Raw genomic sequence first — 16,964 nt, 5'->3', positions numbered from 1 at the left:
CGTTTTGGAACACTTTCATTAACCACTCCCCAAAAATCTACATCACGTATAATAGTTAAACAAACTGCCTAAATGTCACATTAGTATAGCCTATATATAATGTATAAAGTTTAGTATACTCTAACCCCTTATAGTGATGGCACACAACGAGACACACAATCGGCATGTAATGCTGTTTGAATACAAGAACGGAAACAATGCCTCTGTAGCCACAAACAATATGAAAGAAGTTTATGGAAATGTTTTGAACATTTGTAAACATCAATGATGGTTCAGCAAATTTCGTTCAGTTGACTTTAGCCTTAATAACGGTGATGGCAGGGGCCGACAAATATTAGAATTGTATTTGAAGCTCTGAAGACGTTTGTTGAGTCTAATCCAAGGCAACCCTCTCATGAAATGGCCCTGAAATTGCATGTCTTTCACAAAACAATATGTAAACATTTAAGGAATATTGGAAAACTCCATAAAGAAGGTGTTTGGTTACCTAACGAACTCTACGATGATTATCGTCTCCAACATCATTGTTTCGTCTCTTCTGGTGCGAAATTTGCATAAACCATTTTTGGACAGAATTGTCACCAGTGATGAACTATGGATTCTCTATGCAAATATTAAATGCCAAAAACAATGGCTCAATCCTAGACAAAAACCACTTCTGACTCCCAAAACCTGGACTCTATCTGCAGAAAGTTATGCTTTGCATTTGGTGGGACATCAAAGGAGTAATTCATTTTGACCTCCTCAATCCAAAGAGAACTGTCAATGTAGAGATCTATAGTCAGCAACTGGAAAGTTTAAATCAAGCCCTTTGTCAGAAATGCCCTTCACTCATCAATCGGAAAGGTGTTCTTTTTCTCCATGACAATGCATGGCCACATGTGGCACATTTGACGCATCACAAGATTATGGAGTTGGGTTGGAAAGTTCTCTCCCATCTCCCATATTCTCCACATATGGCACCATCAGATCACCATCTTTTTTGTTTGTTGCAACACCATCTTAACGAGAAAACATATGCAAATGTGGAAGGAGTTAAAGAGGACATCGACATGTTTTGTGTTTCAAAGTCAAGTGATTTCTTTAATTAGGACATTAACAACCTGATTGTAAGATGGAAAAGCATCATCGATAAGAATGGAGACTATTTCATTTAATAAATGTTTTTATACATAAGTTGTTTGGGTTTTTTCATCTAGAAAAAAGCAACATTAATTTCTTGATGACCTAACAGTTATGATCAAAGCATTCATGCAAAAAATTTCACAACTGTGACCTTGATCATGGTATCCTATATATAGGGGTGGATTAAAGGTCAGACAGCCCTGGGGCTAAATTTTTCTACTAAGCCTATTATGATCATGATTACAGACTGATTTAAAAACTAAACCTCATAATGGGCTTTTTTAAGACCAGGCCTGGGGCTACAGCCCAAATAGCCCCTGCTTTAATCTGCTCATCTAAAGTGACTAAAGCAATCATGTAGAGAATTTCACAATTGTGACCTCAGTCATGGTATTTCACATGCTATTGATTTATACCTTATCACCTGTACTGACGAGGTAGCAGCCTAAAAAAGATATAAACCTTTTAATCAAAAATAAGTCATTTGATTGGATGCACCACATTTCTTTTAAGAAAAAATCTTATATGATTATATGTCTCTGCCGAAGAATAACAAACACTTTTTTTAATTAATATAATATAAGAGTTGAATCATGTTTATTATCTAGCATATACTGCTGAATAAATCAAAAGATAATAAATATGCTTGATTACCACAGAAATCTGCATTTCAATAGCTATGCCTCAGGCTACCATGAAGAAAAGTCTAGTCACATACATTTTGAAAACTCATCCAAAGTTATCTCTTGGTTACTACATTATGATATTTAATAAAAAAACACAAACAACCAAAAAAAATAAATAAATCACAATTCAAGGAACCTGGTGCTCTCTGATGGGAGTCCTTATTTCTTCAGGGAAAAATTGAAAATCACAAGTTTTTATTAACTGTACGTGTAGTAAGTTATAAACCATGTACCTATTAGTTTTACTGAAGAAAGAAAAGTTCTGAAGGCACATTATTTATTGCAGAAAGTAACAAAGTAAAATAAGAAATAAGATAAAGAAGTGGGAAAAATATGTTTGTATATTAAGTTATGATAATTTTCCCTCTTCATTAACCTTCTAAATGGCAAGCTCTAAAATTGATATGATGGTGCAACTAATGGCTGAAAAACTACTTCTTAATGGGATAAAGAACTGAACATGGATTCCTATCATTAGCCCCTCCAATGCAGAGTTATGTTATTCTGATAATGTTAGTATTTGCTAAAAAAACACTGAAATGTTAATAAGCTTACTTATCTAGTGAGTTCTTTTTCAGCTGTACAATAACTGCATAAATTTTTACTTATTTTCAAAACTCTTGGTTTATAATTGCATTAAAATAAAAAAGCACACAAAATGCATACTGTTCATTGAGCTATTAATATAACATGAGTGCTTAATCTTTCCATTATAACATTTAAGGATGTCCTGATGAAAAATATTTACTGTCTGCCATAATAGAAAATAGGATAGACTATATCTGAAAACAACCATGGCATTTAATGAAATTTTGATCATTTTTCTATACTCTACAAAAGGAAAGGAAAGCCTAATGCAGTAGATTAATAAAGCCTATAACTGTACTGTCCTAATCTTACAGCTTCAATCTGAAACTACACTTACACAATCTCCCAATGCTGGAGTGCTTGTATGTCTGGATAACTCTCTGCAAAAGAAAAAAGTTAATATGCTTTACAAAAAACAGTGAGGAAAAAACTTTCTGAAAATTCAGTATTATGTTATGATTGAAGAAACACATCAACAATTTTAATAGTTACCTGTTTTTCCAACTAGCATTCTTCAATACATAAAAATTGCTACTTAGAAATGTCCTATAAACAATAAGTTTACTAACATTACTTAGCACTTTTGCAGTAGGTCAATAAGGAGTTATTATTTGTATTGACAATGTTATCTTTCCCATAACAGATTGACCAAGCTAGCCAACTGAATAATTTCAGAAATAATGTCTTGAAGAACATTTTCTTTAATTCAAACTTGTTCATCCTATGTGAAAATCTCTCAAACATCATGCTATTTACAATGAAATGCTTGCTTTGTTGGTTAAAATATTCACAATGACATAACATCATAAATTCAATAAGAAGTATGCTGTACTAGTAGGTGTATTTCTACTAGCCAGTACATTCAAATAATTTGTAGTTTAACACATAATCTGACAGATGACTCCACAGTTTGTTTTGATAAAAATACAAAATATGGTATACATAGTTTAAGTAAAACCTGCTAATTGGTACACGCCACTCTTGGAAAACTCACTGATGAGACTAACACAGAATCTAATACAGGTGTGTTTGTTTGTTGACTTCAGAATTCAGAAGGCAATTCGTTTTAGTGAGAGATGGTCAATACATTTTTGGACTGTAGGGGCTTAATTTTTAAGAGATGCAAACTAACTTACCATTAGAAATTTGATGTTTCTTAGCTCATTAAAAATTGTGTATGCAGTTGATACAATGTGCAATAAAATGATTTATAGTATTTTCCTTCAAATGTTTTGCTTGGAGTTTGTACAGATCCTTTAAAATCTGTGAGGTGAATTTCCAGAACCTGAATGTTCTTGAGAAATCATAATTCATCAAGAGTGCTGAAAAAGTACAATGTCTTGAACATAACATTTTTACTCATAAATATTAAACATCAGCTATCTGAAACAAGCTATGTTTAATAAATTTTTCAATAATTCTGCTTTTCGTTTAGAAATTTGTCTGAAATTATTCCCATTTTTATAACTTCTCTTTGTTGAATCAAGTTTTAAAATGATATTTTCAAAATACCCCCCACCACATCCCATTTAGCTAAGCTAAGTCCACAAAATTATTTTTATAGGCCTATGACTAGGCTTATGTAATGTGTGATATTTGATAGAGATTAATATTTCAATAATACTTACCCCATATGTTAAAATCTATAGTAGGCCTGGAAAGTGATTGTCAGTAAATATTATAAACTTAATATATACTTTTTATTTTATTTTATTGTTTGGATCTTCACCCCAAGGAAGACAAGTAAAACTAAGTGTCAATCCAAGTGTGTTCAGCTGGTTGAAGACAATCACACCACAGTCCATGAGAAGAATGGAGTGAGCACTGAAAAAGGGTAAAACACTTCAACCAGCCAGTAGTTGACACACCCAAGGAAACTATCCTAGCCCTAGGCCTATAAAATGTCAGTGACAGTGCCAAATACACATATTTAAATGTGAACAAAACTTAATCATTATCATTATCTTCATTCAATAGCTAGAATTATACCATTTTATTCAGGTAATTAGAACAAGGTTTCTACCAACATATTGAAACTATGCTTGTTTTCATGTAACAAAACAACAGTCTGACACACTATTATTGCTCATATTATTTTGTTTACCTGTCGATCAAATTGGCTTTCCAGCCAGTAGTTTTAGCTCCACTGCATTTAACTTCTGTTTTAATCTTGTTAAGATTCCAATTTTGACATTTCTCACTAATTTTAGTGGAATTGGTAGAATAAATATCAGAAATATAAGTGAAATTCATGTACCACTCAAACAGGTTTACTGACTGACCAAGTGCTGAATTGTGAAGCATGCCTTCCCAGTGTTGGGACCGCATCAATACTGGTGCCACTGTGTATTAGCAGTTTTGCACATGATCTCTTAATGTTTGGAGACCAGTGAAATAACATTCACTGTGATAAAAAAATAATAATGAGAAAACAAGAATAAAATAGATATCTAAAAGTTAAAATAACCAATATAAAATAACACAACTGAGACTGATTTGAATAAATCTAAGACTGAGGAAAAAAAAGAAGTATAGCACACATCTCTATTTATGTTTTAACTTGTTACTTATAATCCAAGTCAGAGTGGTGCCAAGAAAAATAGTAAATGGTACATACTGAAATAATTGTCATCAAATATTTTAACATTTATATGGCATACAGTTTACATTACAACTAGAAGTGTATGTAATATGACTTCATCAGTTTATAAAAGATTGAGTTTTAGTGAGTTGACAATATATGAATTTTAGTTTACAACAATTACAGTAATTTTACCAGCTTTAACACATATGGGTGTAGACTTATAGAGTTCAAAATCCATGTTTCAATTAACCATGATGGTTATCATATTTATTTCATCCAGTGACATTGCAAAGAGTGTCTACTGGTAAATTTTGTTGCTCAGTATTCTGCATTAGTAAGGCCATTAGTTCTAGTATTTTTAAAACGAACTTCAAATAGGAACTCCAGCTTACTGTAATATTCCCATTTAATAATTATTCAGTAGATACAATAAACTTCCTAGAATACTTGTGCTTTTGATAAATCAGACATCAATAAAGTTTTTATGTTTTTGGTTCTCAGAAAATAGATAACTACATTCCAGAAATTCCTTGACAAGTCCTGGAATTTTGTGATTACTCAAGTATGTAAAACCTGTGTAAAACAGATTTGGACTACGACTTTTTTGGCTAGTGCCCATTTTCTTAAAATTAACCCCTGAAAAAACAACAGAAATTCAGATTTACTTACTGTGGGTGGACTCCTACTAGTCGGTACACTTCGGACCTGAAGAATTCCTTGTTAGCAAAATACAACGAAGACCCAAAATGGCAGATCCTTATTCCTGGAATAAGCCTAGCCTAACAAAAAACATCCGAAGTTATCAACATTGAATGGAGTATTCCATTCTTAGTGAACAGTGAGAATTATAATGTTAAGTCCTGAACACAAGTTTTAAATTTTACAGGGAATGCATTATCATAAAAGGACAATAATTGTAAAAATTTATAAATATGTTTTTTTCTTCTTCTATTTAAAACTTTAAGCTCCATTTTACCCCTACACATTTGCTAGCTATATGTGACTGTTTGGAAATACATCATATAAAAACAATCTTTATTCAAGCTTTTTTTTTAATAAGCTATGCCTTTTAATTAAATTTAGAAGGCATAGCTTCTTTAAAAAAACATACCACAACACAAAGCACTTTACATTCTTGTTTTATATAAAATATAATAGCAGTATCATTTGTCTGGATTAAGAAGCAGTTCCTATACAGGCTGTGTCTGCTATATAATTTAGCTAAGTTCAAAAAGCTGCCCCCACATAAATGTAAATACTTACCATTGAACTTATTTACATACTGTAAATCATTTACCTGAGTCAACATTTCAAATATCTTTTTGTTATTACACTTGTATTCAAGCAATATTGTTTGAAACAATTAATTTTGATTTAACACATTCTTCACGTAAATTTTATTCTTCGTTAAATTCATGTCCTAGAGCAGTTATAAATCTAATTACAGATGCTATGCTGATGCATCAAGGATGCAGTCCTCAGGCCTCTTGCATCCTGAAAAGGTCTGGTGTGTATATTTAATAATTTACTTTGATGTCGATAAATAAATGTACGAAAAATAGCCATAGGCATTATCAAATAACATAATAAATTAGCCTAGTACTTCTTTTTTTTACATTTATCAAAACTGCTAAAAGTTTAAAACTTTCATTAAGCTTTAGGCACTTTGTATTTAATATTCACCTTCTTGTTATTTACCTGCTCATGTTAACAGGTGCTGCATAATATCAGTACTTAAATAAGAGGCAGATGGTACTAAGTTGCACACATCAATATGTGATATACCAAAAAAAGCAAAGCACTATAACTATGATGCTAAAAACAATGTTAAAGAAAAATTATTCATTATTAGATATTATTTTTAAAACCTACAGATATCAGAAAAATGTGTATACATAGATTCCACTTACAGCATGTTTCAGATGATAAATTCAAAATATTTGTGTAAAAACACAACTCTGAACTGTGGTAATTATATTTGACATTAATCTACAACTTTAGATATAATAAAACAAATTATAAATTACATTCTCTTAAACTGAAGTATGCATCACACTTTGCTGTTTAAGTCATTCATAATTCAAGAAAAACTCAGTGACATACATCCAAAAATTCAGAATTAAAATATGAGAGTCTAGGGTACACAAAAATGAAAATTTTTATTACTTTCACTGACAAATTCCAGTAGTTCTGCTACAGATAAAAAAACTAATGCTGAAGAATTTCTTTAGCCTAACTAAAAGTGACTACCTATGATACAGAATGTTAGATAAATATGCATAATCAGAACACAATTATTAGTCACCAGGATGTAAAACGTTCATTAAGATTCATCCCAGTGATGCACATAAAACATTCAGTGGAAATTCTGGATTAATATAAGCATAAAACTGTGGAGCTATAACAATCAGGGAATCTGTGCAAAAGAGCATTAAAAAGAAAATTCATTTGGGAAAAATTACAACCTCTGATGAAGTGTAAATTAACATCTTAATGAAATTTAAGTGAGGTAACTTTTCTAAGCATAACAGCAGAGTATTTAAGAAAACTTACAATTGTAATGCTGCTCAAAATAATTAACTATATCAAAAACAAATTTGTGTAGTAAAACTACTACTTACTGTAGGGTACTTGGCTACGTCCCTGTAAAATTCTGTCCCAGGAATATGGCCCAAGATGGATGTTTTGGGGCTAAAGGTCAGAACAAAATTCTACTATTACTTTATGTTAAACCTCTGTTGTTTTTTAACCCATAATAAGATAATTATTATATTTTTAATGAGAAGTACTAACAGAAAACTCTTGTTTTAATAAATGTTTTTAGTAATCTTCTACAATCAGTGTAATGAATTATTACACAACTAAATCTCATGATCTGCACACTTGATGCAAGTTTAGCTGTGTAAATATGCAATAAATGATTTCAGCCTTTATGTGACTATCACTACAGGTCTTGGTGTTATCCTGACTTTATGCAAATATGAAATTGATGGTCTATATTCTATAACTAAAATAAATTGAGCAACTAACAGAAAAGTTTGGACTAACTTGCATATTTTGATTATATATTCAAAATCAAAGCCTATGACTATAAACCAACTAACTTTGAAAAAAATCAAAAATAAATTAGTCTTATAGCAACTTTCGCTTCTATGTCATTAAATTCTGTCCACTGTCAGCAAACTGGCTTAACATTTAGTATACAAGTAGAGCTCAGGGGCTTTCTTCGTAACCTTGAAATTCAATACAGAATAATCCAAGGTCTGTCCTTGACCTTACTCAGATACAAATAAACAATACAAGACTGAACTCTTGGTAACCATGATCTTCAATACAGAATAACCCAAGATCTGTGACTTGATAACCATGACCTTATTCATTTATGAGGAAACAATGCAACATTGAATTCTTTGTAATCCTGACCTTCAATGCAGAACATAAACCTAAAGTCCATCATTAGACCTCATTCATATAAAAAGAAACTGTTTAACAATACAACACTAAACTTTCTGTAACCTTGACCTTCATTCAGAAAATAAAAAGAAACCAGCATTTGTCACATGATCTCATAATGAAATATAAAAAATGAACTACCTATAACCTTGACCTTCAATATGTACTTGAATTTAAGGCCTTTTATTTACTATTTTACTTGAAAACAGATAAAATATAGTATTAAGCTGTCTGTAATCTTGACCTTATTAGATGAGCCTGATATAATTCCTTTGTTCATCCAAAATAATGAAGTACACAAGCAAACTCATATTTTTTTTTAGAATATTACAAACAAGCTGAAATACCCGTAAACCGACAGGGAATGTTTAAACTTAATTAAAACAATGTAAGTTTAACAGAAATCATATATTTCAAAGTAATACCTTGAACATAAACTTTATCTCAAAATATTAAAATTATAACAAAGATTCTTCATAAAAAACATTTGCAGTTTGCTTTCCATCTATCAACAAATAAAGATTTTGAGGTAATCCCACCCTTGAACACCCTACATCTCAATGACCATGAGAAAAGCATGGTTGTTTGAGAAACAATCCAGCAACTTTCATACTTTGACCTTGAATCCCTTTAGAACATTCAACATTGTCTAAAGTGTCAACTGATCAAGATTGTTTGAGATTGACTCAATAGGCTGGGAATAATTAACCAACAGGCTTTACAAAACAAATATAAGGTTAAGCTCAATTTTGACTCTTTTAGGACATCCCCATAGTGTTTACACACACATTTTTGTTGAGATTGGCCCAATAAGCTAGGAGGAGTTAGGGTGCAAATAAACACACATTTCATCTTTTTATTATATATATATATATATATACTTGCCAAATATATATTAGATATTAATTTTCTAGAGATTACAAATCAACCCTTTGCTATCTGTTTCATTATATTTGAGTCTTGATTTAATATAGCATGAAAGTGAAGGAAAACCTTTGGACTTACACTTGAGAACGATAAAGAACTGTAATTAAGGAGAAAACGATTCCAATAATGAGGCCATAATCCACATCTAATACAACTACAGCGAAGAAGGTAGCAAGCCACGTAAACTGAAATACATGAAAAATGTCATGATTTATAGAAATTGAGCAATTACATGGTTGAGTACATTATACATATAAAAAAAATTTAATAAGCATATGAGCAAGTTATGTGACAACCACAGCTGATATAAAGACGTGGTGCAATGGCATGAATTAGAACAACATCTTAACATTGTTTGGTATTCGTAGGCAATGTGATGTAAATTGATAATTTTTGGGATGGGCATGTAACAGCCCTTTCTAATGCAAAATTTTCATACATTCAAATCATAAAGATGTGTTGAGATGATGGATAGAAAACTTGCAAGATGGTGACATCCCTTATACTTAATGACACTGGAAAACAAGGAATATGAATCAACTTGAGGAATAATGAACATGCAGAAAGAGCCCTGACACAAGTCATACCACAGCTGTGGTAATCAGTGTGGCATTAAGAGATGAGAATCAACAAACACAAAGATCAGTGGAAAAAGTCATTCAACTGTCCCATGCAACAATATACAACATAGTTAAGAAGGATTTCCATCTGGAAAACCAACACAAGTTCCATATATACAAGTTGCTTTAACAATATATCAGTTACACCACTGCATACCTCAAGCAGTTGGAAAATAAAATGGGCATTCATGCTATTCCATGTGAAGATACATTGGTCATCAGATGCAGCACTTATAAATTTCTGTGCAACTTGTACACTATATGGATTATGGAAAGCTGCAGGGAGATGACTTTTGGAATGGAAAGTATGTACATGGCTATTATCAAGATTCACAATTGTCAGACATAGCATGGCTGGACATGGTTTCATGTACTGTAATGATGTGGTGATGCTCCAAAACTGTTTTAATATAATGTACTCAACCTCGGTATTACCACAGAGTAAAGTTCCACAGTCCTCCAAAATCAATAAATTAACCAACATTCTGTGACTGTAGGTATCATTAGATGCATTTTAACAGATAAACTATATATAGGTATCTATAACAACTTTTCTGAAGTAATATTCTGTTGCTTGTATTAAACACATTCTAACATGCCACTTCACTATACAAGACTGTAGGCAACTAATGATACAATAAACAATACAGAACGTTAATAGGTAAATATAAATGCATTTAACCCTACCATTATGGATTGGGTCGGTTCCACCAAGCTCGTAACCACAAAAGTATCCATGAGAGTAATTGTACTATGATTTTTGATAACGTGTGCACATCTTTACAAAATTTTGCAGATTATTGGTAAACATTACAAGATTTTCGTATATAAAATATCAGGTTTTTTTATTAAGCTTTTAGATTTCTAAAGTAACGTTTTTATTATGCCTTTTTTCTTTTTAAATGTTGGCTATCCAATGTGCAAAATAATTTATGAGTAAAAATACTTAGAACAGTAAATAAAGAAGTATAGTGTTCGTACTTGTTCGCTGCTTGCCATAGGTTGCTCAGCCTTATCAAATTTCGCATGTGGAGGATATGAAACGAAATATTTTTTTTCAGGTTTTATATATACATTTTTAAATAACAAAAATTCATAAATTACTATATAAATACCATAGAATTCCACTATAATTTATCAAGTTTAGTAACTAAGCTGTATTTTGGTCTAAAAAAATATGAAATTTCGAGCTCACTAAAATCTTACTTTATTGCTTGAAAAATGCTTATGAAAAGAAAGGAATTCCTGCATAAATACTTTGCAAAGTCTTAGAGAACCCTGTGTGAGACATTCTAAACTTTTGATTGGTTAATCACATGTCATAGACAGAAGTAGGTGTATGTAAGCGTTTCCAAAAATGGAAAGAGGTGGGTGGGGCCACTGTGTTTGATTCAGTAAATGTAATGATATCTCATCAAATAGAAAAGATAGGAGGTTCATATTTTAGATTCTAACTTGTCAATAACGGTAATTTGAGTTCCTAATTTGCAAGAAACTATAGACTTGTATATAACTGTGTATACAACTTATTACACTACTTTAACACATGTAGGTAACTAATGGTACAATCAACAAAACAAAAAGTTAATAGGTAAGTATAAATGCATTTAACAAAATTTAAACATATATGTATGTGTATGTGTGTGCATAACTGTGTATACAACTTATTACACTATTTTAACACATGCCGACTATACGTAACTAGGTATATTTTTAAACACACCAAAGATTACAGTTTGAAATTCAAATCAAATTCAGAAAATACAAGCAAAGTTTTGAAATGTAAATTTTTTTATTGGTAAATTTCCATCCAAAAACAGGTTAAAATGTTTTATGAATTCATTTGTAACTGAAACATTCCTTAAAATTAATCTGAAAAAGTGTTAATAATAACACTAAAACTGAAATAAAAAGCAAAAGAATATCTGTAGCTTAAGCATAGGAAGAGTATTTGCTTTTAACTAACCTATATATAGACCATCTTGATGGCAATTTCAATGAATGGCATAAAAAAAATCTAACTTTCAACTGGATTTAAACCATTTAGATAGAGTACAAGAAGTAAGTTATGCAAAAGAAACACTACACATATCATGCATTCAGTCAGATTTCTTGAAACAGCATCTGAAGCATCATCAAATGTGCACCACAGAAAAGGGATTTTAAGTATTATAGTTAACGTGTTTCAATTACAGCAAAACCTTTGTACTTTGCAAAATTGATTAAAATATTTATCTTTTTTCTATAATAATCAAATATAAGAAGATTGCTGAGAAAACTTCAAATTATTAGAGCTTATACTGTTCTTCAGATGGTATCCCCCAATGAATCTAGAACAGTATTGATAGCAGTTATTGAACTTGATAAATTTAATTGTCTCTAGGAGCTAATGATTACTGTCACAGAATAAAGGAAACATTTAGCCCATTATATAATACTTAATTGATTTGCATAAAATTGTGCTCCAATATAATCTAAATAAATTTCAGTATAAATATATATATATTGTTATGTATCTGCTTGTTTGATAATTTCCGGTAGAAAATCTTTCCGAGGAACTTCAGCGATACAAGTCCTTTCTTGATTAAACCAGTTTATTCTTCCTCGATACAAACTTTTAGTACACAGTAATTCCATAGTCAGTACGTTTCTCGTCACTTTAAACTTAACAGCTTTTATAATACATGCTATAAATCACAGCAATTCAAAATCTCGATAACTTTCCTCTCGACGAGTACAAAACACACACTTTATATTTCCGTAACTACTGTTCGCTTCTTTAATTATCTATCTAGCCTGCTGGCTTCTTTGCCAGGCTTACATACTAAAGAAGAGGGCGTTTCGAACACACTAGGACTCCCCCGAAAATTCATGATCATTCGAGAAACTCCTCGCTCACACCAGCAGCATCAATGCGCTAACAGTGTCACGTGACTTCCGCTGTCGTAACAATATATATATATATATTTCACATGTAAAATTATGGCTTCTAGTTCAATCACTCATGTTAATGAAAAATCAAGTTATTTATAAATCTGCTGCATAAAAAGGATATAAGTTTAGTAAATATGAGTTGTTGATTGATGAATTTGACACTGTACTATCATTTTGAAGTACAGAAACTTTAGAAATAATATTCTTCTGGATTAAAAAAAACTTATTTCAAATTCTGCAAACTACACAAGTAAATAACTAACAGTACATGTAACAGATCATTTAGTTGTATGATACCATAAAATAATTTTTTAATATTTTAGTTATAGGAGTCTCAAAAATCGTATTAAGTTTTATCAGAAATATGTTTGCATAGAAAATATATTCATGCATTAGAACTTTGACTTTTTCTTGCAATTTTTGTTAATTTTTTATTCACATTTCTTTATAATTTTTATTACAGCAGAAGTACCACCAAAACTTATCATGGGTCCTAAGTTTAGATATAAAGTGTAATGCATATCTGATATTCAAGGACATTGATTTTTAACAGGTAAAATATAAGTCCTACACATAACTGAAGATTTGAAAGTAAAAGTTTTACAAAAAAAATAAATCAAACACACACCAATGAAATGAAGATTGGAAACAGCTATGTAAATTACACAACAAATAACACAATCTTTACTGTATTCATTACACTAAAGTGTAGTAGCATTGCATTTTATGCACTTACTATGACTTCGGTGTTCAAGTATTACACTGGTGAGCTTTATAGTTCATACTTGTATGACTATTGGAACTGGTAGGAGAAAGACACTTTTGCTTGACTAGGGTTATAAAAATTGTGTGATACAAAATTTCTGCCAGATAAAATATCACCTTGGTTGAATCTTTTGTTACGCATGTCAGAGATCATATTCCTTTCAGATTCAGAAAAGATAATCTTCCTGCTAATAATAACCAATACAGATCCCAGCATTGCTTTAGTTTTGAGGCATAGCCCACATGTCAACCAAAAACTACTACAGAGTTACCTATGGTTGAAATCTGCCCAAAGAAGAGATCTGCTCTGTTTAAAAATTACATTCGTTATCATTATAATTGAATAAAAATGGCATCTATACTTACAGTATCCAGCTTGGAAGTCTTCCAAAGTTCTCTCAGTTCACCAATCTGCTTTAACAAGGACTTTATTGCTACCACAATAATAGCTGACAATACACACTGTAGAAGAGGAAAAAACTTAAACACTCTCCAAGCTGCTTAAACATTCTTTTCAAGGATATCAAATTAACTGTTGACAATACATACTGCAAAGTCAAAAAACAAAAAGAACTTTCCAAGTTGCTTAAATATTTTTCCTAAATTACAGAACACTGCAGTTACAAAGAAATTGTAAGTTAAGTATGAATTCAATCCTCTTTAGTATTAAGCTTATAAGTCTTCTCACAATAACTGATAATAATACATGCTACAAAAAATAAACTTTACTTCAAACATTGCCCAGTAACCCTGTAAATGTCTCTCCTGTAGTGATTACTGTACATAATTGACATGAAAGGAAAATTCTAAGACTTTTTTAATGTAAAGGCGACTACAGCTATAATCAAAGACTAACACTGTAATAATAATAATAATAAAGTAAATTCAATAAGAATCAATTAAATACAGTAAAATGTTGTAAGCTTATTAGCTGGTGGTAACAACTAGATCCAAGAAATGAAATATGGTAAAATATTTTAATCTTAAAAATAGATGGTAAGCAATAAGTCCAACACATGATATATGGTAAACAATAATAATATTTTATGTGGGGTAAAAAGTAAACAAGTGAAATACAATAAACAATTTAATCTTTTATCCAAGTAATAACCAATAAGTCTAACAGATTAAACACAAATTATTACAATTTATATGACATTGTTAGTAAGTATACCAGGCAAAATAATTGGACTGTTAAGTAACAGATTTAAGTCTTTAGCTTGTGCAGATGAGGATTTACGGGAAAAAAGAAAAACAAAAGTGCCAGAGAAAGATTAGTATGAAAAAACTTGAGGTTATAGTTCTAGGTGAACAAGACAGACTGTGGTGTAAATATGAAGAAAAGAATTAGATTATGCTATCTTGGGCAGGAGTGAAGGATATAATAAATTGAGTAAATGATATAGTAAATGGTGCTAGTTAGTGGTGATGCAGTCTTTGTAGTGCAAATTGTATACAGTATATACAGATTGTCACTACAGTTGCCAATACAATGTAGTTTATAATTCAAATTTTAACTTATGTTTTAATTTCTTAATTAGATAGAAAATATTTAAAAAAATGCCAAATAGGTTTTTTGTGTGTCATATGGCTTGTCTTGTCTTATTGCTCAGTTTATATTTTATTACACCTGTCATACAATGTCTACAATGGTTAACAAATTAAAACTCAAACTTCAGACATTTACAAGCTAAAATACAAAATAAGAGCCTACCACCTTTTTTTTTGATTTGCTGAAATACCAATACATTTTGCAAACCTACAAGGGTAGTACTGCTCACTTCTCCATTCTTTTGAAATCTCTTGCCTACTTCTCATAAGTACATGTTTATAATCAATAGAAAGAGCACATTTCAAGTTACATAAATCTGACAGTCATTTGTAATTGGCTTGAAAGGGAAACTTGTATTTGACTAGAAATGTTAAAGTCTGTTGAGTAAGTTGTTGCTCTCAATAGAAATGATACATCAGTGGGAAAGTAACATTTTTGTTCATTTTCCTCACATTTCAATAATCTCCCCTCAAAAAACATGATTGCAGGAAATCAACTAAGAAAATTGAATTTCCTTGCACTAAATACATTTTCCTCTATTTTCATGGCTACATGGTGGTTAAAAGGCTTGTCAAAATAACCAAGCCCATAGAAAGAGGGTTAACCAAGTTTCATTTAATCTCTGTTAAATCAAAATCATCCATTCTGATCAAAACTCTAAAGTCATCTGTTTTATTTCTTTTACCTCGAGCATTGTGATAGTAATAATTTCAGTACTTTCTTGCTACATCTCACTTTTCACAATATCTTATTTTGCTGCATTTAATGTATCCTGGCCCTCACTGCTGTCTATTCCAAGATTAATGCTACCTTTGCAGGTGAGTTAACAGCCCTTCCAAACACGCCAGCCTCAACCCTACTTAATTCTTTCACAACTGACTTAGTGAATTACACCATCCATGTGATCCCAAAGTAACCATCAAAGTTTCCATACTATAAATTTTAGCATGTTTTTTGTATCTCCACAAAATTTTTCAAGCTTTTAGTAAATTTTATAAGTCTTTTGTAGACAAAAAACTATGTATTTGTACTAAATATTTGTCCATGAATATATGGAATCAGAGTGTTGACTGCTCCAAGTGGTAAGTGATTTTTATGTTAAGATTAAAAATAGTTTTCTTCTTCTGAAATTTTTCAGATTTCATTTACATAATCTCTAAAACCTCCCAAGTAAATATCAAATGGTTTGTTTTTAAAGAAAAACTTTATATTTTGTCTGTTATTTTCTCTACCCTAACTCTATCTCATAATCAATATAAAACTGTAAAAGTTAAAAAATGCAAAATAAAGTGCATAGTACTATTTTATCTTCATTAGTATTGACCAGGAAGTTCCAAAGTACTTAACTTGAGAGTTTCTATTTCTAACCTTTTTACATCTATTTCCTATGTTCATTATGTTGTTAGCAGCTTAAATAGAAACCAAACAATCATAAAGCAATGAATTACCACTCCTATCATTAGACTTTTTATGTGACAAACACTTTAACGCAACAACGTTGGTAGCAAATAAGCTCATGTGGTGCAATTACCAGAATTTCCCACAAAGTTTATTGTAATCCTGGCTCCAAAAGTATAGTGAGAGAGAATTTATTGGCTGGTATACAATACAGTGGTTACAGCAAGAATTGTCTAAAGTTATAAAAGTGCGAGAAAATGTTTATGATATGGCTCTGTACTAAGTCTGGGTTGGTTGGTTGGTTGGTGTTTTATGGCGCAAAGCAGCTAGGC

General features: G+C 31.0%; 1 protein-coding gene across 1 annotated transcript; it reads right to left on the bottom strand.

The window, feature by feature from the left end:
* Window positions 1-2,715: 2,715 nt before the first annotated feature.
* LOC106471309 (solute carrier family 26 member 6-like) lies at window positions 2,716-14,179 on the bottom strand (the record flags this gene model as incomplete). Its single annotated transcript, XM_022399917.1, has 5 exons — window positions 2,716-2,779; window positions 5,653-5,762; window positions 7,605-7,674; window positions 9,442-9,548; window positions 14,049-14,179. Coding segments are annotated over 5 exons (482 nt in total), but the record flags the coding sequence as incomplete, so codon positions are not given.
* Between the last annotated feature and the right edge of the window lie 2,785 nt (window positions 14,180-16,964).

The sequence above is a fragment of the Limulus polyphemus genome, unplaced genomic scaffold (assembly GCF_000517525.1).
Source record: "Limulus polyphemus unplaced genomic scaffold, Limulus_polyphemus-2.1.2 Scaffold4530, whole genome shotgun sequence".
In the NCBI taxonomy this organism is placed as follows: domain Eukaryota; kingdom Metazoa; phylum Arthropoda; class Merostomata; order Xiphosura; family Limulidae; genus Limulus; species Limulus polyphemus.
Note: the sequence above shows the minus strand (reverse complement) of the source record. Positions and strands in the feature narration are given on the sequence as shown.